Source organism: Geotrypetes seraphini, chromosome 1 (assembly GCF_902459505.1).
Source record: "Geotrypetes seraphini chromosome 1, aGeoSer1.1, whole genome shotgun sequence".
Lineage (NCBI taxonomy): Eukaryota > Metazoa > Chordata > Amphibia > Gymnophiona > Dermophiidae > Geotrypetes > Geotrypetes seraphini.
Genome location: NC_047084.1, coordinates 315197456 through 315221498, shown reverse-complemented (window position 1 = coordinate 315221498; position 24043 = coordinate 315197456). Strand labels below are relative to the sequence as shown.

Here is a 24043-nt window from a genome sequence, read left to right as displayed (position 1 = left end):
GAACTGAAAGGGAGAGAAATTGGACATAAGGGATGGTGTGGAGGAGGGATAGAGATACTGGATAGGAGGGTAATTGGGAAAAGAAAGGGAGAGATGGTGGACTCTGGGGTGGTGGGGAAGGAGGGAGAGATGCCGGATGAAAGGGTAGTTAAGAAAAGGTGGATCTGTGGAGGGAGATGAAAAAAAGGAAAGATACCAGACTTCCTGGGGAGGGAAGGGAAATGGAAAGGGAGGACAGAGTTGGCAGATGGATGGTTAGCACGCAGAAAGAAGAAAGAAGGAGACCCTGGCAAGCAAGTTATCAGAAGAAAACCAGAGCCTTGGACCAACAAGATTTGAAATATAACCAGACAACAAAAGGTAGAAAAATTAATTTTATTTTCTGTTTTGTGATTATAATATGTCAGATTTGAAATGTATATCCTGACAGAGCTGGTGTTGGACTGCAAACGTGAGCTAGGATTTAACAGAGAGAGGAAAAGTCCTTTTTGTTTCTTTATTTTATTTACACCACAGCGCCAGTGTGGTTAGGAGAAGCCAAAGGGGGTGAAAAAGCTATAAAACCCACCAGGAGTTTTGAAAAAAATCACCCAACTGGGCAGGAAAATCGAATTGAAAAACCAATTCAATAGGCTGAATCGAATCGAAATTTTTTTTCCTGAATCTGGCAGCATTAGTTTGCGCTACTGTCTTAGACTTTAGGACCTGGGATTGGGGAGAGATGGCATCCTCAGTACTTTATAATGCAAGTGAAACGAGGATTTGGTCAGACTTTTGAAGGGTCTGCAGAAAAAAAATATTGTATAGGCCGGGGACATGAAACAGCAGGAAATGGGAACTTTTCTTCCTTCTATTTTTGTGAATGGAAAGGCTGAGGATGTCAGAGAGTTCAGTTAAAATATGTGCTTTATAAGAAAATATAATAATGTGTTTTATAAAGTTTATAGCATAGCTGGCCTACCCAGTGAGGTGTTTCTAGTGGTGGTGGTGGCAGTGTGTCAATGTGTTGAGAGGAAGAGGTGGTCTGGGAAATTCTGCTGAGCAAACTCCGGGCCCATTTCCACCCCCCAGTTAGTCCACTCCACTCAACTGGTTCACACACTGAGTGGGTCTTTGGGTGTTGTGTTGGGATCTCTTCCAGTGGTTTATCAGTATCTCCTTCTGGTCCAAGGAAGGAAACTTTGTTATCCTTAGCATTGACCTACAGAATATGTTTGTAACAGCGCTGCTTGTGTGGCATTAGGCTATGTAGTGATCGAAAGAAAAAAACAGACCTTTGCACATTTTTGCACTATATGGTGGGTGTATGAGGAGATTCACATTTCCTGCACAGCTAAGTCCATGTGAAGTTACCTTGTGCTGTATTTGACATCTAGCAAGGTCTCTGTTTGAAAGGAAAGATCTAAACTTAAAAATGAAGTGGCCAGAAGTTATGGTAAAAGCAGATAGTGTAGCTGGTTTTAAGAAAGATTTGGACAAATTCCTGGAGGAAAAGTCCATAATCTGTTATTAAGACATGGGGGAAGTGTCTGCTTGCCCTGGATCGGTAGCATGGAATGTTGCTACTCTTTGGGTTTTGACCAGGTATTAGTATCCTGGATTGGCTACCATGAGAATGGGTTACTGGGCATGATGGACCATTGGTCTGACCCAGTTAGGCTATTCTTATGTTATGTTCTCATCTGTAGGGGCCTTTGTTTTCACTTCTTATTTTAATGTATTTTTTTTCTGGGAACTTATCAGTGTTTTTTATAATGGGAACAAAAATGGAAGAGAATTAATGTGTGTGGGATGAGGGGTTAACTAATTTCTTCAGCTAAATAATTCAATCCACTTCAAACAGACATAGGAGAACTCACGCACCATTCACACACCCTCCAACCAAAAACGTCAAAAGAAAAAAACTGTTCGACAACCTCCTAGCCATTCGAGCTGCAACACTCGACCCCCAACCCTACAACCAATTGACATCGACCACATACTGCAAAACCTTCAAAAAGAAATAAAAACCCTTCTATTCAAAAAACACATAAAACCGAACTAACACAATCAGAACTGTCCCAAGCATCACCTGCAACTACTCCATATGTACTTCTGATGTCATGACAATTCAGACATAATTTATGTTATGTTTGGAATATAAGAAAATTTTCACTGCCTGTTTCTATTCTGACCATTTATTCCGTTTCATGGTCATTACAAAAAATATTTTTTTACATGGGGGGGGTGTCAAAAAATGATGGGCCCCGGGTGCCACATACCCTAGGTACTAGCTATGAAAACACAGATATATTGAAAAACCAATGTGTATTAACCAACACTTTCAATTGTCGACTGCTGTGATGTTAGGACATGAAAAGATAACGTTTTGCTGAAACACAGTGGAGCAGGTGTCACCTCGCTTTTCAATCAAAAAGAAGGAAAAAGCCTCAGAAAAGGCCCTCCCACCACCACAAAACGTGGATGTCAAGGTGGTTAGACGGTAACCTCACAGGCAAAACCTTCAAAAATGAATTGATGTGAGCAAAGAAACTTATGCTTCACATGTGTATTAATATAGATAGAGGAGTAAAGCCACTTATCTTTAACTGATCGGCACACCGACGGAGGCCAGCGTTTCACCGACTAGCTGCATCAGGGTGTGACCCGACCGATCAGTCTTAGAAGAGCGGAAACAACCGCTTCTGCTGAGTCCAAAAAGATGGCTTACCCTAGGTATGCCACTGCGCCAACGGGAATGTCTTTTGAGATGCGTTAGGCAGCGTTGAATAGCTTGAAACCTCATGAGTAACCTCCTTTTTTCCCGTTTGTTTCCCTTTTTCCCGTTGTTGTAGTGAAACCAACTGTGTATCTCGTTATTCCTTCTGCTTCACAGGCACCTGGTTGAAGCAGAAGGAATAGCAAGACAGGGTCCATAAAAAGTAATATGAAATGGCCGTTGTGTGGTGTTAAGAACATACACAGATGAAGTGGCACGGCCCTTAAGGAAACTAAACATTGAAACAGTTGAGTAACCCGTCGGGAACAAGTTAAGTGCTTCTTCTTGTATATATATTTTGATGTACACAGTTGGTTTCATCACAGACTAAAGTTAAAAGAAAATCAGACCAATGATGAATGCACCACCCCAGTAAGGGAATGAAAGTATTTTGAGTAATGCTCTGGGTGTACGAGGTCTGAATAAATAGTGAGTTATATTGTATAAGTTTACTCTCTTGATTTTAAAATTTTTTTATTAATTTTCAAAGCTAATACAAAGTGCCATGAATTATATACATTAATAACAAAATAAGCACTTAAATTCCATTAATAACAATGCAGAAAATAAATATCCCTCCCCTCCCATCCAACAATTTAAACAAGAAATGAACCAGAAAGATATTCCCCCCACCCACCCACCCCGTCCTGGATATGTATAAAAATAAACTAAAAATTTTAAACAAAGGCAACTATGTTGAATTAACAAAGGATGTCAATGGCCCCAAACCAATTTAAATAATTTGCTATTCCCTAATATATCTACATCTCTCTTGATTTGTTTGTATTTATGACACATAATTTCATTTGCTTCGCGCATTGGAGAGCCAAGTTTTAGTGCCGTTCTTGCACTACAGCAGGGGTGCCCAATAGGTCGATCGCGATCAACCGGTAGATCACCAAGGCAAAGTGAGTCGAACGCGGAGCCCATCCCGGGCTCCGTGATAGACTCACTTTGTCTTGGCGATCTACCGGGCCGATCAGCCTTCCTCTCCCCGACGTCAAGTCTGCCCTCAGAGAGGAAGTTCGGGCCAGCCAATCGCTGCCTGGCTGGGCCGGAACTTCCTCTCCGACGGCAGAATTGACGTAGGGGAGAGGAATGCTGGTCGGCACGACGCAGGGAAGCAGGGAGAGCTTGGGGTCGCGGCAGCTTTGGGGCCTGTTCCCTGATGGCGGCGGCGGTGGCTTGGGGGCCTGTTCCCCGATGGCGGCAGCAGTAGCTTGGGGGAGGGCAGGGAGAAAGAAAGGGAGCAAGCAGGGAGACAGAAGGAAAGAAGGGAAACAGAAAAAAAGAAAGGGGGTATAAAGAGAGAAAAAAGAAAGGGAGGCAGGGAGAGAGGAAGAAAAAGTTGGGGGAGGGAATGAGGTCTGGAGGAGAGGAAGCATACAGGCTGAAAGAAGGGAAGAAAGATTGGTTGCACAGTCAGAAGAAGAAAGTGCAACCAGAGACTCATGAAATCACCAGACAACAAAGGTAGGAAAAATGATTTTATTTTAAATTTAGTGATCAAAATGTGTCTGAATTTATATCTGCTGTCTATAATTTGCACTATGGCCCCCTTTTACTAAACCGCAATAGCGGTTTTTAGCGCAGAGAGCCTATGAGCGTCGAGAGCAGCGCTGGGCATTCAGCGCAGCTCCCTGCGCTAAAAACTGCTATTGTGGTTTAGTAAAAAGGGAGGGGGGGTATTTGTCTATTTTTGTATGGTTGTTACTGAGGTGACGGTGCATAGAGTCATCTGCCTTGAACTCATTGAAAAACCCCCGGAATAGGAATGATAATTAACATTTTCTCTGCATACAGTGTGCTTTGTGTTTTTTAAAAATTTTATTGTTCGTAGATCATTTTGACTTGGTCATTTTAAAAGTAGCTCGCACTACAGGCTCTGCATCAGCCCTCCTGGAAATGCCTCCATATGTTACCTCAGAGGTTTTACACCTAACATACTGTAACATTTGCAGTTGAGTGTTAGGTGCAAAGCCTTAGCAAATAAGACCCTTAATACAATTATTAATTAAAAACATAAACATTGTATAGCAACAACAGCACAAACAAATAACCCCCCCCCTTAAACTTCTGTTCCTGACTGTGGGAATTCACTGAAAATAGAAAAAAGAGGAGCATTTGAGAAGGGAAGTGATTAGGTTCCTCATTCTTCCTCAGAATTAACGGGTGGCAGAAAATTGCCAAAGAACAAAAGGGAGGATTGCTGCTTGTCATGACTGGTATTGCATTACAAATGATAATGGAAATGATGGAAATGGTGGGATTGTTTGAATTCCTCATTTTGGTGGGAAACAGTTTGTTTGTATTATCGTTATGAAAGAGAGATGGCAATATAAGCTGGAGATTTCCAGAAATTTAAAGAAACTTGGGGACCGTTAGACTCTTACGTTAAATCTCTTTAAAACAGTATATTTTCTCATTGAGATCCTTCATCCACATCCAGGACGTAATTGGGGGGGGGGGGTCCAAGAATAGATATGTAGTACCTTAGTGTTTTCTGATGTTATTATTTTTATTTATTTATTTATTCAATTTTCTATACCATTCTCCCAGGGGAGCTCAGAACGGTTTACATTCAGGTATTCAAGCAGTTTTCCCTCTCTGTTTCAGAGGGCTCACAATCTATATAACTTACTTGGAGCAATGGGAGGATTAAGTGACTTGCCCAGGGTCACAAGGAGCAGCGGGGGTTTGAATCCTTAACCTCAGGGTGCTGAGGCTGTAGCTTTAACCACTGCACCACACTTCTTACACTGTATATTAGTTTTATTTTATATTATAAAACTAATTAAACAGTTTTAAAAATGAAAATGAAAAGGGAGGACTTGTAGAACAGTCCCAGAAAACATCCAAAAGTGGAGTGAGAGCAACCAAACCAATGGGCCAAAAGACAAGGCGCCAACAGAATACAGTATGGTATCAAGCTTTATAAGTTGACCCAACATTGTCTATGTTTTAGCTCAATAGCCTTCATCAGGAGCCCCAGTGGAGTAGCCTGGGGCAGTGGTGCCCCCCCTTGCATTCTCCCGTACCTTTTTGGAGCTCTCTCTGACGTCACTTCCTAGGTGATGGTCCCGGAAGTGACATCAGAGAGATCGCCAATAAGGTATGGGGGAAGGCAATGGGAGCAAACAAAGGGGGGGTGAGCAAGTGAGCGGGTGGGGGAGCAAGTGGGTGGGCAGAGAGGAGGAGGGGCGCCGCTGCGCCCTTAGGAAGACCGCGCCCGGGGCAGACCACACACCCCACTTACTACACCTCTGAGGAGCCCTACATAATCATACAAGAAAATCACATTTGAGTCTTGCAGGCATGTATATGAGCCACTAGTATAATGAGTGGTACTCTGTGGCAAATCAAGAGAGTGAAAAATCCATAGGAAAAAAAAGAAATGATGCCATCTTGTACAACAGGAAACGTGACAAGTCCTCCCTAAGTTGCTACAAACTCATTGTTCTGTCTATAACATTACTTATGCCTTAAAACAATTAACCGAAAACCAGAACATGATACATTGCTAAAACTGATTTTCGTACCGGAACATTTGTTACCATAATGGAGATATATTATGTAATTTCCACATGATTTGTGTACAGCACTTATCCCCCTATGATTCATCACAAGCTAATACGATCACTCAGCTCTACAATGGCATTTTCTTAAGAAAAAAAAAAACTCCTAATAAGTATTTGCTAAAGCTAAAAAAAGACCTTTTATTAATATTATCCACCATCACATTAAACAGTCATTTACTCCCATTCTCATCTTAATTATTAATACAATAAAACATATGATGTGATTTCAATATTATAATTAAATAATTTAACTCCTCAAAGTACATTTCCCTCCCCCATCCAACCCCCCCTCCCTGGATATGTAAAGAAATCTAATGAAAAGGGAAGAAACATGACTCTTACTGTAATGCAACAAAATAATAATAATTGTAATAATTGTATAGTTATTAGTGCGTTCTATGCAGTATTTTATGATTTACCAATTGTATTGCACTATCAAAGTTTGAAAATCAATAAAGATTTAAACAAAAATAAAAATATTATCCACTATCTGTTGCTGGACAAACACGGTCACCTGAATACCCACTCTGAGCTACTGCCAATGTGCCATCTTAAACATCGGGCAGCAATTTCATTGAAGTTGCATCCCAGCTTATGTTTCACAGGTTCAAGATAAGGCAGAGAGCTCTTTGTAATGTTCTATAGCCCTAATGCTGCTGACACCATTTCAGCTGAGAAAAGCTGTGGGCTGTGGGCTACGGACTGTTCTGCCTGCTAAGATCTGTGTGAGAAGGTTCCAGATGAAATGAGAATTCAGAGAGTATTTTTGCTTGCTCATTAAGACGTAAGAAAATGTGGACTTGAAAGTGCATAAGCGCCTCTTAGAAAAATTAAGGCCTGATTAAAAGTTTTGCAAAGTTTTTTTTTAAAGATAGTTCATCTCTGAAGAAAGAAGATGCCAAATACCAACATACACACCTGCCAATATTCAGCATGGGTTAACCAGTCAGGAACGGCTGGCGGCCAGTTAACTCACTTGTTGGCAGCTAACTAGTCCTTTTTGCAGCACTTATCTGGTTATTTTCACTGAAAATGATTGCTTAGCACCAAAGTGCAAGCTGGCTATATCAGGGGTATTTCAGGGGTAGAGTCTGCTTAGCGCCCAATTTTTAGAACTAAATGGCCAGTGTTAGCACATAAACAGGTCTTCATAAATAAGTATCCTAACTTTTGGTCCGATGCTCAAAACCCAATGCCAGTGTTAAAGGCGACTATTGCCTGCATTAAAATGCTGCCCAGTGTGCTCTAATGGTTTCAGTGTGGGTGCTGAAATCATTAGTGCAGACCGCATTTAAATGCAAATGAGGTAATTTAGTATCCCTGCAGCATGTTGAAAAAAAAAAAAAAAAAAAAGAAAGATTTATCAGGTGTGTTTAGCGCCGGAGAAAACAACACCAGGTCCAGGCCAGCATTAGAAGGGTTGGCTGAGAGATAATGAATGACCACCATGTCCCAAATGGATTTCCTGTGCCGCCCCCAAAGACCTGTCTTTAAAACATTTCAAAGCTGGCCTGGTGGACTCCTTGCTGACCCCAATCACAATTTCTTGTGGTCTGGTGGCCCCCTTCTGGCCCCTCATAAAAAGTCGTGGAGGGGCATAATTGAAAGGGACGTCCAAGTCCGTTTACGTGCATTTCGCAAATCGTCCAAAGTTAAAAAGAGCCTAAGACACATTTTCGAAAGATACGTCCAACTTTTTTTTACTTTCGAAAATTGTCTAATTTTACGTCCTGCCGATCTGATCGTCCAAGCCACTAAATCGTCTATCTTTATACCATATTTCCGTCCAACCTTCCATCCAAGTCCAAGACGCCTAGAACAAGCCCTGTTGTACGTGGGAGGGGTCTGCAAAGTGATGGACTGCACACCCAGACATGCCACCTAAATAGTGGGGTACCTTACAGGGCACTGCTGTGAACTTCACAAAAAGGGTGCCATGGCTTCTCCTCACTACAGCTCCCTTATAGGTGATGGTGAGCCCCCCCAAACCACCTCCAGAATCCCCTAGACCCACTTATCTACCACCCCAATAGCCCTTATGGCTGCAGGAGCCACTTATATGCCAGTAAAAAAGGGTTTTGGGGGTATATAGGGCAGTGCACATGTTTAAGTATCTATGCAGTGATTACAGGGGCTTATGGGCATGGGTCCTCTTCTCTATGGGTCCCTAACCCACCTCCAAGACGACTGAAGCTGCCTCTGTACTGGACAACTAGGCTTTCCTATGCCAGGTGGCCAGGTGATGATGGTCTGGAGGCTGAAATTTAAAGTTGTGAATAAACTTTTTATGGGGTGGGAGGGTTGGTGATCACTGGGGTAGTGTGTGAGGGTCTGTGTTATGTGTTTTCAGTGCTTATCTGGTGAGTTTAGGTGGGTTTTTGTGACATAGACCATGTTTTAAATGGTCTAAGTCACAACGTCCAAGTTTCGTCTATGCTGGCCTGTATAACTTATACATGCTGTACGACTAAGTCTAAGCCGGCCCAGGTCCCACCCAACTCCCGCCCTCGACACGCCTCTCGAAACGCCCCGTTTAGCTTTGGATGTTGAGCGGCACTATGAAGGCCTAGGTTGTTTAGAAATACGTCCAAAACCTGGTTTTATTATCGGCGCTTGGACATTTTTGAGAAATGTTCGTCCAAGTTCCGACTTAGGCCGTGTTTTGGATGTTTTTCTCTTTCGATTATGAGCCCCATAGGGTCCAGTAGACCCCCTAACCTCCTAAAACCTAGCCAAAGTCCTAGAATCCTAGTAGACCCTATCCCTCAAAACCCTGGTGGTCCAGTAATATTTTATAGCCCTAATGCCATTTTAGCCAGTTTGAGGTTGTTTTTTTTAGTTTTGTATCTTGGGACTGTCAGGGATCTATAATGGTCAGATTCTCAATGTCACCCATGTAGATATAAGGAGTTAATTCTAAAAAGTGAATAAGTTTAGCAAGTGGAGACATAAATATTTGAACAAAGTGAGGGCCAGGAGAGAATCCTGGGACTCCCCACAAATAAGAGGAACATAATCCAAAGTATTGTGTTGCCAGTGGACATGATATGCGCGATCAATATAGTAAAAGTGGAAACACCCAATTTCCCTTAACTCCTTTAGCAGAAGCTGGTGGTTGATGAGCTCAAATGTGGCTGACGGATCAAGGGACAAAAGGAGGACGGACTTATCAGGGTCTAAGGTAATTTGAACAGTAGCCAACTTACCCACTAATGAAGTCTCCATATGATGGTTATGAAAACCAGTCTGATTAGGGTATAGGACATATATGTTTGGTTGATATAAAGCTTACATGCCACTCACTACCACTCCCTAAGTTAAAATCCTTAATACCAATCATTTTGTAAAAAAGTAACGTAGCCTAAACATTCCTCCCATGCGTTCCTCTAACATTCCTGGCACCCTATATAAAAGCGAAAGTCCTAGACTTCTTTTCTTCTCACACTTCACTATAACATATTCTCTGCCTTCAATGCGGCATCAAAACTTCTGAAGGTCTCCAAACTCCTTAAACATAATCAAAACAATCCCCTCCTTTCCTCCCTTCTCTAAATCTTCTGTACACAATTGGTTCAATAAAACCACTACTCGGTTATTCCTAACACATTCAACATATTGTCTGCATATGCAGCTAATTTTATTACTGTATGTTTATTACTGCTTGTTCTTCTGTGCCCTAAGCTAAGTGGAATCTTATTAATATTTTCCTGAGTACATCTGCTTTCTTCAGTATAAACACCACTGTTGAGCAAACTGTTGTATTTTAAATGATTAATTAGCTGGAACACTTTGCATTTTGATCACCTTTAATACCATGTTTCCCCGAAAATAAGACACTGTCATATTAATTTTGGGCCCAAAAAAGGCACTAGGTCTTATTTTTTTCATGTACAATGATTCTCCCTCCCTTCCTCTCCTCCACCCCAATTCTTCCTATTTCCTTTCTCTCCCCCACATGTGCAGCATCTTCCCTCCCCTCTCACCCAACCCCTTGTGCAGTATCTTTCTATCCCTCTCCCCTCCCTCCCATCCCCCTGTGCAGCAGAACCCTTGCAGCTTATATCCCTCCCTTCCTCCCATCCCCCGTGGAGCATTTTTTAATCCCTCCCATCCCCCTGCCACCGCCATGCAACCCCCCTCTCTCTGTTATCAGCAATGCGGCAGAGAAATGCACGGGCGTGAGAAAGCCACAATGGGGCCTGTGTTGCTGACGATGCGGTTTGTTATAAGGTACTGTATTTCAGTCTCATGGTCGGGGTTCGCATGGGTTGGAGAGATGGAAGGGTCACGGGGGGAGCGCTGCTGCCGTGGGCAACTAGGGCTTATTTTGGGGGGTAGGGCTTATATTAAGACCTATCCTGAAAAATCATTCTAGGGCTTATTTTCAGGGTAGGTCTTATTTCCGGGGAAACACGATAGTAAGGCTGTGATTAGCCCCTGCGACAGAATTAAACGGAGTGAGTATTACTTGGCAGCAATCATTATGCTGAAACTTTCCCTCATGTTCTTAGGGGCTTTCACTCTTCATTTTCAGAAATCAATAATCCCACAGATTTATTTCAAGTGGATTTCATTTTAATTGTGTGCGCGATTTTTATGTTGCTGTTGATTTTATATTATAGCCGCCCCATTTTTTTGTTACCTTTAGGCCAGGGGTGGGCAACCTTGGTCCTCAAGGTCCACAACCCAGCAGGGTTTTCAGGATTTTCCCAATGAGTATGCATGTGATCTATTTGCACGTGCTGCCTCCTCTGTAGGCAAATAGATCTCATGCATATTCATTGGGGAAATCCTGAAAACCCGACTGAGTTGTGGCCCTCAAAGATCAAAGTTGCCCGCTTCTGCCTTTAGCTGCTTCAAAATACTCTCCCTTAAGTTTAAAAGACTCTTGAAAAGACATACCTCCCCACCCTTTTTACAAAACCGCGGAAGCGTTTTTTAGTGCAGGCCGGTGCGCTGAATGCTCTGTGCTGTTCCCAACGCTCATAGAACTCTATGAGTGTCATGAGCAGCACAGAGCATTCAGCGCAATGGCCTGCACTAAAAAACGCTTCTGCGGTTTTGTAAAGGTGGGGGAGGGGAGAATCATTAAGGGCTCCTTTTACTAAGCTGCCTTAGCGAACGCAGCATTTTAGCGCGCGCTAAACCCGTGCTACACGGCTAGAACTAACACCAGCTCAATGCTGGCGTTAGCATCTAGCGCGTGTGGCAATTTAGCGTGCGCTATTCCGCGCATTTATGCCCTAACACGGCTTAGTAAAAGGAGCCCTAAGTGTCCCTCATAATAGAATTATAAAAGCATCATTTTTGTAAGATAATTCAGTGCTATATTATTTATTGAGTGATTAAGGCCCTTGAAAAAGACCAGTTATGACTATAAGACCAGTTGTGATTACCAATAAAACTTAGATGTGCTGTCTGAATTTTCCAGAAGGAAAATCTGCTAACCCTAGGCATATCCAGCATTTCCACACACAGCTTATAGAATTTCAGTATTTACACAACTAACTGGCTATATTTATGCCCCCTAACATTTACATCAGTCATTGAGCTAGCGTACGTTTTTGTGCCTATAGATAAAGCATGTAAATTCAGACTCACACGTGTTATCCTGACACCTAACTTTAGGTGATCTTTACAGAATTACCACATATGTCTGTATTACACAGAGGTCTGTCACAGACATGGGAAGCCTATAAACTGCCCGCTCAATCCACACCCTTTGAGTTCACTTGTTTATGACAGAGCTTGGGTGGAATTAAAATAATAGAGAATAAATATTTTTTCCCTTTTGTTCATACACGTCCAGGGTGGGGTGGGGGAGGTGGAACTATTTTATGATTTCTTATGCTAATGAATAATTGTTGGGTATAAGGGAGGGGGGATATTTGATGTGAGTTAGAATTTGATGATATATTAAGTGATGTTAAAGTATAAAATGATTGTATTTTATGTTACACTTATTGTGAGTTTTAAAAATGAATAAAGATTAAAAAAAATAATAATAATAATATAGTTAGGAAAATTGTGGGCTGACTATCTTCAGTGGGCCAAAAAAGGGATGTTTTCTAAACTGTTTATTTCTCATCCAACTTCTACCGGAAAACAGCAAACCAAGAAGCATGCCAGACCCTAAAGTGGCCTCACAGGACAATAACAGAGAATCGACTGCCCCCGAAGATCAGATCCCTTAAAGGACTCCTCAACTTTAGAAAAGCAATAAAACCTACCTCTTCACCTAACCCCCTGCCCTTTACTGATGGACTTCAAATAAATGTATATTGGTATCAGAACCAGTGTGTGTCATGTAAGGAAAACTTGCATTGTTAAATCTTGCACTGTAACTGTGGCAAATCCAATCTGTAAACTGTCTATGTGTGTCAAATTAGGATAAAACTTCAGGGTAAGAATAACTATGACAAATTATAATAATAATAATTTTATTTCTTACTAGTGTTTAAGCCCGTTAGATTAACGGGTGCTAGATGACCGCGTCTCCTGTTTTTGAACCTGGGCAGGGGCAGAGGCAGAGCCGGGGCGGGAGGGAGTGACGGTGGGAGAACAATTTCAAAGCCTCGGAAGCGGCGGCTCCTTGACCAATCCGTGCTTACAACGTCCCCACACTCGCAGTCTGGCTGGCTCCCCCACCAAAGCCCTTCGCAGTGGCAGCCCCTCCCGCATCCGTCCCCGCGTCCCAAGCCTCTCCGAAGGCCAGCTCCCACGAAAATGGTACCCCTCTGTCCAAAGCCGCCGCGGCAGCCTCCCTCAAAACACATTTCAAATCTGACATATTGTAATCACAAAACAGAAAATAAAATTATTTTTCTTACCTTTTGTTGTCTGGTCATTATTCATATCATGTAGGGGTCCCAGGCTATGGTTGGCTTTTGAAAACTCGCTTGCCAGGGCCCCTTCTTTCTTCTTCCCTCCCTCCATCCCTGCAGCTAAAGACAGGCACCTCCCCCCAGTGGTCTGAGACAGGAGGGAGCAGTTAGGAGAGGGTCTGAGGGCAAAGAGGGGCTCAACAGCGCCCAACCACCTTTCCTTCCCTCCCTCCATCAGGTGCAGTGAATTCAGCAATGTTAAAAGGAGCCGCGTCGAAATCAGAGTCCTGCCACTGCCGTGGCACGTTCCCCTCTGCCTTGGTCCCGCCCCTTCTCTGACATATGGGACCGTGGCAGAGGGAACGTGTTACGGTGGCGGCAGGGCTCCAATTTCAAAGCAGCTGCTTTTAACATAGACGGAGCTGAACTGACGTGATGGAGGAAGGGAAGGAACGGTGAGGCAAATTTCGGCAACGGCAGGAATTGTTTGGCGGGCCAAGCACCGGTTTCTTTAGGCAGCCCCGGTTGTTTACTTGGATTCAATGTGAGCCGGGTGAGGAAGGCCGCCGCAGCCTCGCGGCTAGGTAGGGGGACAACAATGGCGCTTATGCTCAAGCCCCCGCCGCAGCTCCTCTCTCGATCCTGGTGCGGTTCGAGAGAGGAGTAGTGGCAGCGGCTTGAGCATAAGCGCCATTGTTGTCCCCCTACCTAGCGGCGAGGCTGCGGCGGCCTTCCTCACCCGGCTCTCACGGCTGGCGGCCGGCGAACCCTAATGCTGACATTGAATCCAAGTAAACAACCGGGGCTGCCTAAAGAAAGATGGTAATCATATTCTGTTCTGAAAGCCCCCGCCGCAGCTCCTAGGCGGTTGAGGGGGGAAGGTTGTGGTCGGAGTTGCTAGGCTGCAGCGGATGTGTGAGTTGCGAGTGTGGGGCCTGTAGTGGCGCGAGGTGGAGAGCAGGCTGTGGTGACGTAGTAGGCGCGCATGCGCACTCGTGTTTCCGCAACGGGATCAGGGAACACGATTTTTTTAGTGCGCATGCGCGTCCTACCATTTTATTATATTAGATATACCGCTATACCGTGAGGTTCAATATTAATATTAGACCCCCTAGTACGTGTCACGTTAGGATAAAAACTTGTATCGTAAACTTGAACTGAAATTATGCATGTTTAACCTGTAACCCGTTCTGAGCTCTGTGGGGACAACGGGAAGGCAAACGAATTAATTAAATAAATAAATAGACCTCAGCTGTCTGAAAGAATCCAAGACACTTGGCTCGGAAAAAACAGACCAGACAAGGGCGAGAACAAACAAAAGTAGAGAGGGGCAGATTCTTCAGACTGGCGGGGGAAAACAAAAACAAGAGGGCACTCAAGAAAATTGAAGGGAGACAGATTCAGAACGAATACTAGGAAGTTCTTCTTCACCCAGAGGGTGGTGGATACCTGGAATGCGCTTCCGGAGGAGGTGGTAGAGCAGAGTACGATTTTGGGTTTCAAAAAGGGGTTGGACAAGTTCCTGAAGGAAAAGGGGATTGAGGGGTATAGTTAGAGGGGTACTACACAGGATAAAATGTCTTAAGTAAAGGATCACTTATAGGTCACGGACCTGGGGGGCCGCTGCGGGTGCGGACTGCTGAGCACGATGGACCTATGGTCTGACTCGGCAGAGGCGATGCTTATGTTCATATGTTCACTGTGATAGAAAGGGTACCACAGCAGCATTGCTTTGAGACATCATAACAACGAAGCAGCATAAGAGATTAACGTGTGGAATAAAGTGAAGGTTATTATCTATCTTGGTGTGTGAGTGTGAGTCATAGTGCCTGTGTTCCTCACGCTTTTCCTAATTTATCCCTATACACATATGAATTCATTTAGCTAAGGGCGTTAATACTATCGTGGTGCCCTCGTAAGTACGTTTCCATTACTTAGTGATTATAGCTATGTCTACAGGATAAGAAAGGGCTGAAATGGGAAACACTCTCCTGGAATAAAATAGTAAAGACAAGTCTTAAGACTAAGATAGAACTAACAGGACAATGTGTGCTGCAGTCTAAGAAAAGGGACTCAGTCTTAGCGAACGTTTACTTGAGAAATGAGGCAACAATGTCAGTTGGGTTCTTTTTATTTGTTGAATTATCTTAATTGAAACGGTATATCTCTGGCAAATGAAATGATAGAAAGATGTACAGGCAGTCCCCGGGTTAAGAACGAGTTACGTTTTCAAAGCTGTTCTTAAGTCGGGTTTGTACGTAACTCAGAACTTGTAGATTTTAAGATTCTTGCTGCTTACCTCTGCTCCCAGCTGACAAAAGGGCCAACTGTCCCTAGTGTTCCCTCTAAGGTACAGCATCCACAACCACACACTGTTCTTAATGAATCTATTGCAGGAGAAGTGAAGGAGTCTATGCCACTGGAACTACTGCTCAGTGAAATCAAACGAAGCCACAACTGCGTTCTTAAGTACGAGTCGTACTTAAGTCAGGCATCTGTAACTCGGGGTCTGCCTGTACTTTGTTGCATTTAACTCAGCATCTTCTTGATTACTTAGCCAGCTGAATAACTCAATTTCTAAGACTTTTCTTGGATTATAACACATATGTTACAGTCACCCCGCCCTGGGGTATCGAGGGTGACATTTTAACTTAGCCAGCTCAACATTTCAGCTAAGTCGAATTGTTTCAGGTAAAATAGGACAAAATATGAAGGCTTTTCTTTACTTTGTGACACCTGCAACAATATGAGTTAATTCCATTTTCCTTAAGCAATATTAAATGATTCTAATCAGAAGCTTAGTGACCCAGAAACGCATTCTGTGTGGCATGCTCTCAAGTGCTCCTGCCCACCAACTGCATCACAGTTGAGCAAGAGAGACAATGGACATGGCATCTCTGCCATCTTTAAACCCTGTATGGCCACACTGGCCTGATTCTAATTAAATGGCAAAGATGACAGAGAATCCCTTTTTAGGTAGAAACCATTGGCTAAAGAGAAAGTTACAATTTTTTGTGTGTGGTGCCTATTTGCTGAGGGCAGGGAAGGCTTTTCCATTGTTGGAAAAATATAGAGCAGCTCAGAAGGAGATACCGCCTGCCTTCCATTTGGATAATCAATCAGCTGGTGCCTTTTCTGACATAAATCAAACAAGAGAAAAGATAACTCATGTACCATTGTTACAGCGGTTCCCAGGGCAGCACATGCCATCTCTGTGACAGCGCTTCTTCTTCCTCCTACACATCACACAAGAAGAAGGACCATTGTGAGGACTGTAGCAATATCGTCCAACTTCGCATTCCTTATCGTTGCTGCAAGGATAGGTCTAATGGGCCAGAAAAGAAGAAAGCACATCAGTCTTCCAAAAAGGAAAAAGAGACCAAGAGTGACAACAGCAAACACAGCAAAAATAAAATGCCAGTGCACATGCTCTTAAGGAAGAAATATTAAATCAGGATTGTTTATAGCTCCGGCTTGCATTGATTGAATCCTCAAACTCCCCTGCCAGCTACCATGTGCTTTTATACCAACCATCGATGTGCACCTGGCCAGTTTACAATGCTAAAAATGAAAGGTTAAAATAAATTTTTGTAGGGGGGTAGAAATGTAAACATTAAATAGACAAATTACAAATACAAATATTTTGAAGTTGGATCACTGGGTGACCATAGTAAGTAATTGTACAAAGAGAATGTGCTCTTCCAAAAGTTCTCATTTAACGAGTGGACCTGTTTAAAGCAGAAATGTTTGCATCAGACACAAGTTGGCTCCATTTTCTTGTACAGAAGTAGTATGCCAATTTTGTCTTTAAACACTGTTTGCAATAGCCACATCTGTGGAGCTGGGGCAACCAGAAATTACTTCTGCCCCATGAAGAGACATTCAATAGGGCAAGAGGGAAGATAGGACTTCAATGGGAAGATAGGACTTCAATGAGAAACCAAGGTGGCAAGGGAGCCCCTTCTGGTGATTCAGACAGGTCGTGACCTGTTTGGGCCGCCGCGGGAGCGGACTGCCGGGCAGGATGGACCTATGGTCTGACCCGGCGGAGGCACTGCTTATGTTCTTATGTAGGATCTGAGGAACTTGGGAGGGAATGGAGGACTATTTGCATTTGATACATGCATAAACCAGCACTTAAAACATTTACCCCCCTCTTTTACAAAACTGCAATAGCAAGTTTTTCGTGCAGGCCAGCGTGCTGAATGCTCTGAGCTGCTCCCGACGCTCATAGGAACTCTATGAGTGTCAGGAGCAGCACAGAACATTCAGTGCATTCAGAACATAGCAGAGCATTCAGAATATAGCAGGTCAAATCTCTGAAAGACCCTTAATAGGACATGACATCTTAGATCAGTAATTTGCAGTAAGTTATAGCTTATGAATACAGAGGTTAATAGTAATTTACTTTCAAATAAAACAAAGAAAGGCTAACTAAATAGATGTGATCTTCTTGATGGAAACAGTTCTTGCTATTCGGAAACATATTTCGCCCCTTGGAATATCAAATACCAGGTACACCTAGTTCTTAGCATTATTTTCTCTATTATTTGATCTCAGTCTAATCAGATGTCTCAACTACAGTCATTAATTTTGACAGACAGTCTAAGTTGAGCAAAAGGAGCAGTAAAGCAGAAGCAAAAGGAAAGGAAGCAGCATAAATATGCCAAATGTTGGCCTGATATTCAGTGGCTCTGCTGGCATTGTTTAATTAGTGTTGCTGAATATATGTCTGACTGTTGACCATGCCAACACCTATCTTTAAAGTTAAGCCTGTTATTTTGGCCTGAATATCACTGCTATTTGGATCATGCCAGCACTGAGGCTAGATTCTATAAAAGATGTCTAAAGTTAGGCACCTAGATTGGCCCACCTAGTTGATCTAGTGCCTAACTTATTTAAAAAGCTTAATCAGTGCAGATAACAAGCAATTAGCAGATCATAACTGACTTAAATAACATTAATTGGATGGTAGACACCTAACTTGGGCTCCTGGTCTAAGGCACCTACCAGAAAGTAGGTGTGCTTAGGGGTTGGATCTTGGGCATATTTTGTGTGTAGGTGTCTGTTTTAGACTAAGGCACTGGTATTTAGGTCAGGCAAACCCTGACTTAAATAGGGTGCTCCTAAGGTTAGGACATTTACTGGCACCTAAGCTCACTTTAGGTGCTGCTAGGCGTGATCCTATAAACGTCACCTAACTTAAGATTGACATGCGCTAAGCACCGCATTCCTTGGCGCCTATGTTTGGTCCAAGAATATCAGAACTAAAAAATCTTGCTCAACAAAAATCAATCACTTGTCAAAACTGAGCCAATATATATGAAACAGATCATATAGATATCATTTATTGAAGTGAGTCTTGAACCTCAAACACCCAAACAACCGTAGTATACCGGTGTCTTTACTGGGGTAATGAACATCATCATCGGTTCACACTCACTCACTAAAGCTGCTTATTATGGTATTAACTTAAAAACGAGAGACTTTTAAAATGGTACTTGACTTAAATATACGAGGGATCTTCAAAAAGTTTCTGCACTTTCATTTTTTTAAACACCATTTATTAAATATCTCAAAAGCAAATTACATCACTTTTCCACATAATCACCCTGTTTTTCCTGACTAACTAGTCACATGACATTCTGTGACACATTCTCTTGCCACTTCTCCCACCCCAATCATTTCCCATGACAATATGAAATTGTGGAGACGTTTTGAAGAACCCTAGTACATGGCCTTTTGTAGAACTGCCCTCTTAATGCAACAGGGCCTGTCAGCACGGTGAGATGATATGGCTCATGGTGAAATCCATAAAGGCACATGATCAAATAGAATTTAAAAGTATCAAACCAATTCCACACAGCTCCTCCAATACAACATTCTGTTGAGGAGAACACCGGAATGCAAGAATCTTGTACAGAGTTGGAATTATTTTTCCTTTGTGCTTTACTTTGCATTTGTTAAACTTAGCATCTGTTTCCCATAAAGTACTGACATTACGGTTACATGAAAAGCATATTTTAATTATACTGTTACAAGATATTATTGTGGAGAAATGTCATGTTTATATTTATTATCTGCATTATTTATGGAACATATAAGTATTGTAATATGGCCCATGTGTTACAAATAGAAGAATCACAACCAGACACTCTTCAGAATGAAATAACACAATTAAAAAGTCTTTAGAGAAAAAACTGTAGACTGAAAAAAAAAAAGTGGTAAATTAATCCAACCTAATTAAAAATATTAGATTCTATGAATTCCAGAACTAACCTCACCAAGTTAAAATATATATATATATATATAGTCAATGTTTCGAATCATTGGCTATTAAATATGAAGGAAACAACATTAAAAAGTGCTTAGAGAATAAATCAGAATCCATTTAGTTATAGTCACAGTTTATGAAAGAAGACAGAGCTATGACAAAGAGAATGAATCAACTAGAACCTGGCATCGTTCCATGAAGTCACAGACGATACAGCCACACTGACTCTAACCAGAGATGTTTAAATACCTACATAACGTAAATGGACATGAGTCGAGTCTCTTTCATTTGAAAGGAAACTCTGCAATGAGAGGGCATAGGATGAAGTTAAGAGGTGATAGGCTCAGGAGTAATCTGAGGAAATACTTTTTTTACAGAAAGGGTGGCAGATGCATGGAATAGTCTCCCGGAATAGGTGGTGGAAACAGAGACTGTGTCTGAATTCAAGAGGGCTTAGGATAGGCACGTGGGATCTCTCAGAGAGAGAAAGAGATAATGGTTACTGTGGATGGGCAGACTGAATGGGCTATTTGGCCTTTATCTGCCATCATGTTTCTATGTTTCTAACTTAGATTTGATCATAATGACCAAAGTCAGAAATCTTGGGTGGAAACAATCAGATTTTACACATATATATCTGAAATGATCACAAGGAGTTTGCTTCATGCATTTCTGAGGCTGGAAAGGAATCTGAGACAATGAGGCAGAAAGCTATTTAGACAAGCTGGTGATTACCCATTTTATACAAGTTATTGAAAAATAAAAAAAAGAGCATAGAAAGTCTTTCAAGCTGTGCCAAATGAACAATACCAACATAGGAAGTTCATTTATTTATTTCTTTTCTAAATAAAAACCATCCTATTCAAGACATCCTTGAAGACAAACTAACACCACAAGACTCATCCCAATTCTCTGTAGCAAATTGCTCTACTTTTCAATTCCTCTGGAAATGGCCAGATAACTTCTTTTGTAATCCGCCTTGACTGCAAGGTATTGGCGGAATAGAAATCACTAATGTAATGTAATATTGATAATTGTTTATTATTTTGGAAATCTTCCACAAAAATGTGTGGAGAAAAAAAAAAAAACTCACAGGTTTAAGAAGTTTCACAAAGCACAGCTGGAGCTTCTCTATCACCAGTCAGAAAAAAATCTCCACCCATATTATCAAAGTGAAAAAAAAAAAGAAAAAGAAAACCCCCACAAAATACTTATCCCAAAATCATTAACACATTTGCAAACCACATCACCACAGTAACAGAGGTAATGCAGAGGTCCCAATCTCACAATGAAGATATTTCAACTTATATAATGACTTCAAAGTCCCTAAATACCATTGTGTAATACTTAGCATAGTACATAAAACATCTCTTTTCTTATGGTTGAACCTCCTTTCTTTCCAACAGAGGCCTCTGTTTCACACTTACTGTGAGCATTTTCTCACCACACTTGAGGTTATATTGATTATTTATTGTTCATTTTGGAAACCTGCCATCACATAGTTAGAGCTATGGGGATGCTTGATATTTCCATCGAAAACAATTCCCAGATGCTTTACCTCATACCTTAAGGGAAACACAATGTCATTCAATGCAACGGATTTTACCTCATAGGCCAAATATCCTGGTGTTACTACTAACACATCCTTTTTTTTTTTTTTCTTTTAAATTAATCACCAACCCATGGCTTTTACGCCAATTCATCATTCTCTGAGAAGAAGCAGCACTATGAGTTCCATTTATTCCAGGCTATATATCATAATATCATAAGCATATACCTGTATATGGTAATTTACTCCAAACTCTGGATAATATTATAGAGTGGGTTCATATAAATATTAAACAATGCAGAAAACATTATACCTGTGGTACTCTATCTGCTGCACCCTTCCATAAAGAACACTGAAAATCAGTCTTTCCCTGATGCTAATAGTCTGTTAAATATGAAGGAAATCAGTTCAATACAAGAGCGACCAAGATGGTAAAGGGGATGGAACTCCTCTCATATGAGGAAAGACTAAAATGGTTAGGGCTCTTCAGTATGGAAAAGAAACAGCTGAGGGGAGATATGATTGAAGTCTACAAAATCCTAAGTGGAGTAGAACGGGTACAAGTGGATCGATTTTTCGCTCCATCAAAAATTGCAGACTAGGGGACACTCGATGAAGTTACAGGGAAATACTTTTAAAACCAATAGGAGGAAATTTTTTTTCGCTCAGAGAATAGTTGCGCTCTGGAATGCGTTGCCAGAGGATGTGGTATGAGCGGATAGCGTAGCTGGTTTTAAGAAAAGTTTGGACAAGTTCCTGGAGGAAAAGTCCATAGTCTGTTATTGAGAAAGACATGGGGGAAGCCACTGCTTGCCCTGTATTGGTAGCATGGAATATTGCTACACCTTGGGTTTTGGCCAGGTACCAGTGACCTGGATTGGCCACCGTGAGAACGGGCTACTGGGCTTGATGGACCATTGGTCTGACCCAGTAAGGCTATTCTTATGTTATTAACTTTCTGCAACTTCTGCAGAATTATTTGATAGTCAATGTAATTAAAGGCTGATAGTGTATTCATAAAAGCTAACAAAAAGGTAGCATTTGGCATTTCTAACTCCCTCCAAATGATATTAAAAAGAAACACTAACAACATCTCTGTTCTATGACCAAACCAGAAACTAATGGGCCACATCTGGATTTTCAGTGGCACTTTCCTGAATAGTACCACTAACTGCCTCTTTTACAAAGCCATGCTAGCGGCTGCGCTGCGCTAACAGCTCCGAAGCCCATAGAGATTTAAAGGGCTTCAGAGCTGTTGCCGCACGGCAGCCACTAGCGCGGCTTTGTAAAAGAGGTCGTAAATATCTGGGCAGACCGAGAGTGTAACGTATGAGGGAAGAACTCAGGACCATGCCCCCCCCCACCCCCCCACCCACACACAGAGTCTTGGTTCAGGCCCCCTTTCTGTGCATGATTGTCTGGCTTACCCTGCCTCTAGCACAGCCCAGTATCACTTTCCCTCCCCTGCTGGTTCGATATCTGTTCCTTCTCTTTCCTGCCTTTCCTTCTACCCCTTCACAGTTTGACATCACTTTCTTTCTCTTCCTGACTCCCAGCTCTGCAGTCCTCTGACCTTCTAGCAGCATGGCAAATCAAGGCAGTCTTACCTCCTGCCAGCCTCAGAAGTCTTCCCTCTGCACAACTTTGTTCCTGCGTAGGCGGGACAATGCAAAGGAAAAGCTTTCAGGCTGCCTTTATCTGCAATGCACTGGACGGTTGGAAGACTAAAGAGACAAGGATAGGGAGAGAAGAGGAAGACTTCAGACCACAGACAGGTGAAGGGAAGGGATACAGATACTGGACTGCCTGGGGAGGGGGGGTTGAAAAAGAAAGAGAGATGGATAGGACTTGGGGTAAAGAAAGGAACAGAGATGAAGATGGATGGGATGGGATGGGGAGGGGAGAAGGGGGAACAGAGTAGAAAATGGATGGTACTAGGTGAAGGAAAAAGGAAACAGAGTGGCAGATAGATGGCACTAGAGGGTAGAAGGGAGAAGGGGAACCAAGTAGAAGATGGATGGGACTAGGGGTTAGGGGTTAGGGGAGAAAAGGAACTGAGCAAAAGATGAATTGGGCTGGGGAGAGAGAACAGAGCAGATGACTAGGGCAGGGATAGGAAAATAGAGCAGAAGATGGCTGGGACAGTTGAATGAGTGCTGGGAAGCAGAGCAGAGAATTTTGGATGGGAGAGATGGAGTGGGAATTTTGAGGAGATAGTGAGTACTTGGCAGTTGGTAGGAACGAGTGGAGGGAATGTTGATGGACTGGGAGAATGAGTGAGGGGATGAATGGAGGATAGGAGAGAGGGGATGACGTGTGGGAAAAGGTTGAAACAGTGTGTGAATCACCTGGAAGAATGGGGAGAGGATGAGGCATGAAAAGGGATGAGAGCACTGGGGAGGGATATGAGAGGAAGGGGATAGATCACTGAAGGGATTGAGGGCAGAAATGTAGCTAAAAAGATGAAAGACAATTAAAGATGGGGCACAGAACATGAGAAGGAAAAAAAAAGACATGAATGGAGATAGGGCTGGTGAGGGGATGAGAGGGCGAGTTGAGAGAATGGAAATAGGAGACTAGGGGAAGGGTGAAAGATGGGGAAGGGTAGGAGAGGGAAATGGGGAAAAAACAATAAGTAGATGAAATGTGAAAAGGAGAAGAATAATGACTAGAAGATGAGAGAAATGGAGAATGAGGGTAAAATAAAATGGGTACATATAAACAAAAAGAAGTTTAAAAAAACCCAAAAACAAAACATAATAGATCAGAGCCAGACAGATATAGGGATAACTTTTTTTTTTTTTTTTTTGCCTCACCCTGTAGTTTAGTTTCCTCTGTTATTTGCAGGGTTTTGTTTTTTTTTTTTTGGGGGGGGAGGTTCTTTTTTTTTTTTTCATTTTGTTTTCATAAATTTAAGTTTCAGGACAATGTTGTTAATTACCATTGGCTGTAGCTGCTGTTCCTCCCCCACTCCCCCCCTCAAAAAAAAAAAAAAAAAAAAAAAATCTGCTTGTGGCAAACTACTAAAACCCTCCCTCCAATGACAACCTGTATTCCTTC

At 42.2% G+C, this 24043-nt stretch overlaps 1 protein-coding gene across 1 annotated transcript in view; it reads right to left on the bottom strand.

Annotated features, from left to right (window-relative positions):
- The window catches only part of DKK2 (dickkopf WNT signaling pathway inhibitor 2), a 106756-nt gene that overhangs the window by 12083 nt on the left and 70630 nt on the right, over nt 1–24043 (bottom strand). Inside the window, exon 2 of the mRNA XM_033956502.1 lies at nt 16335–16485. Coding sequence (XP_033812393.1) covers nt 16335–16485 — 151 coding nt within the window. The remainder of the gene's footprint in view (nt 1–16334; nt 16486–24043) is intronic.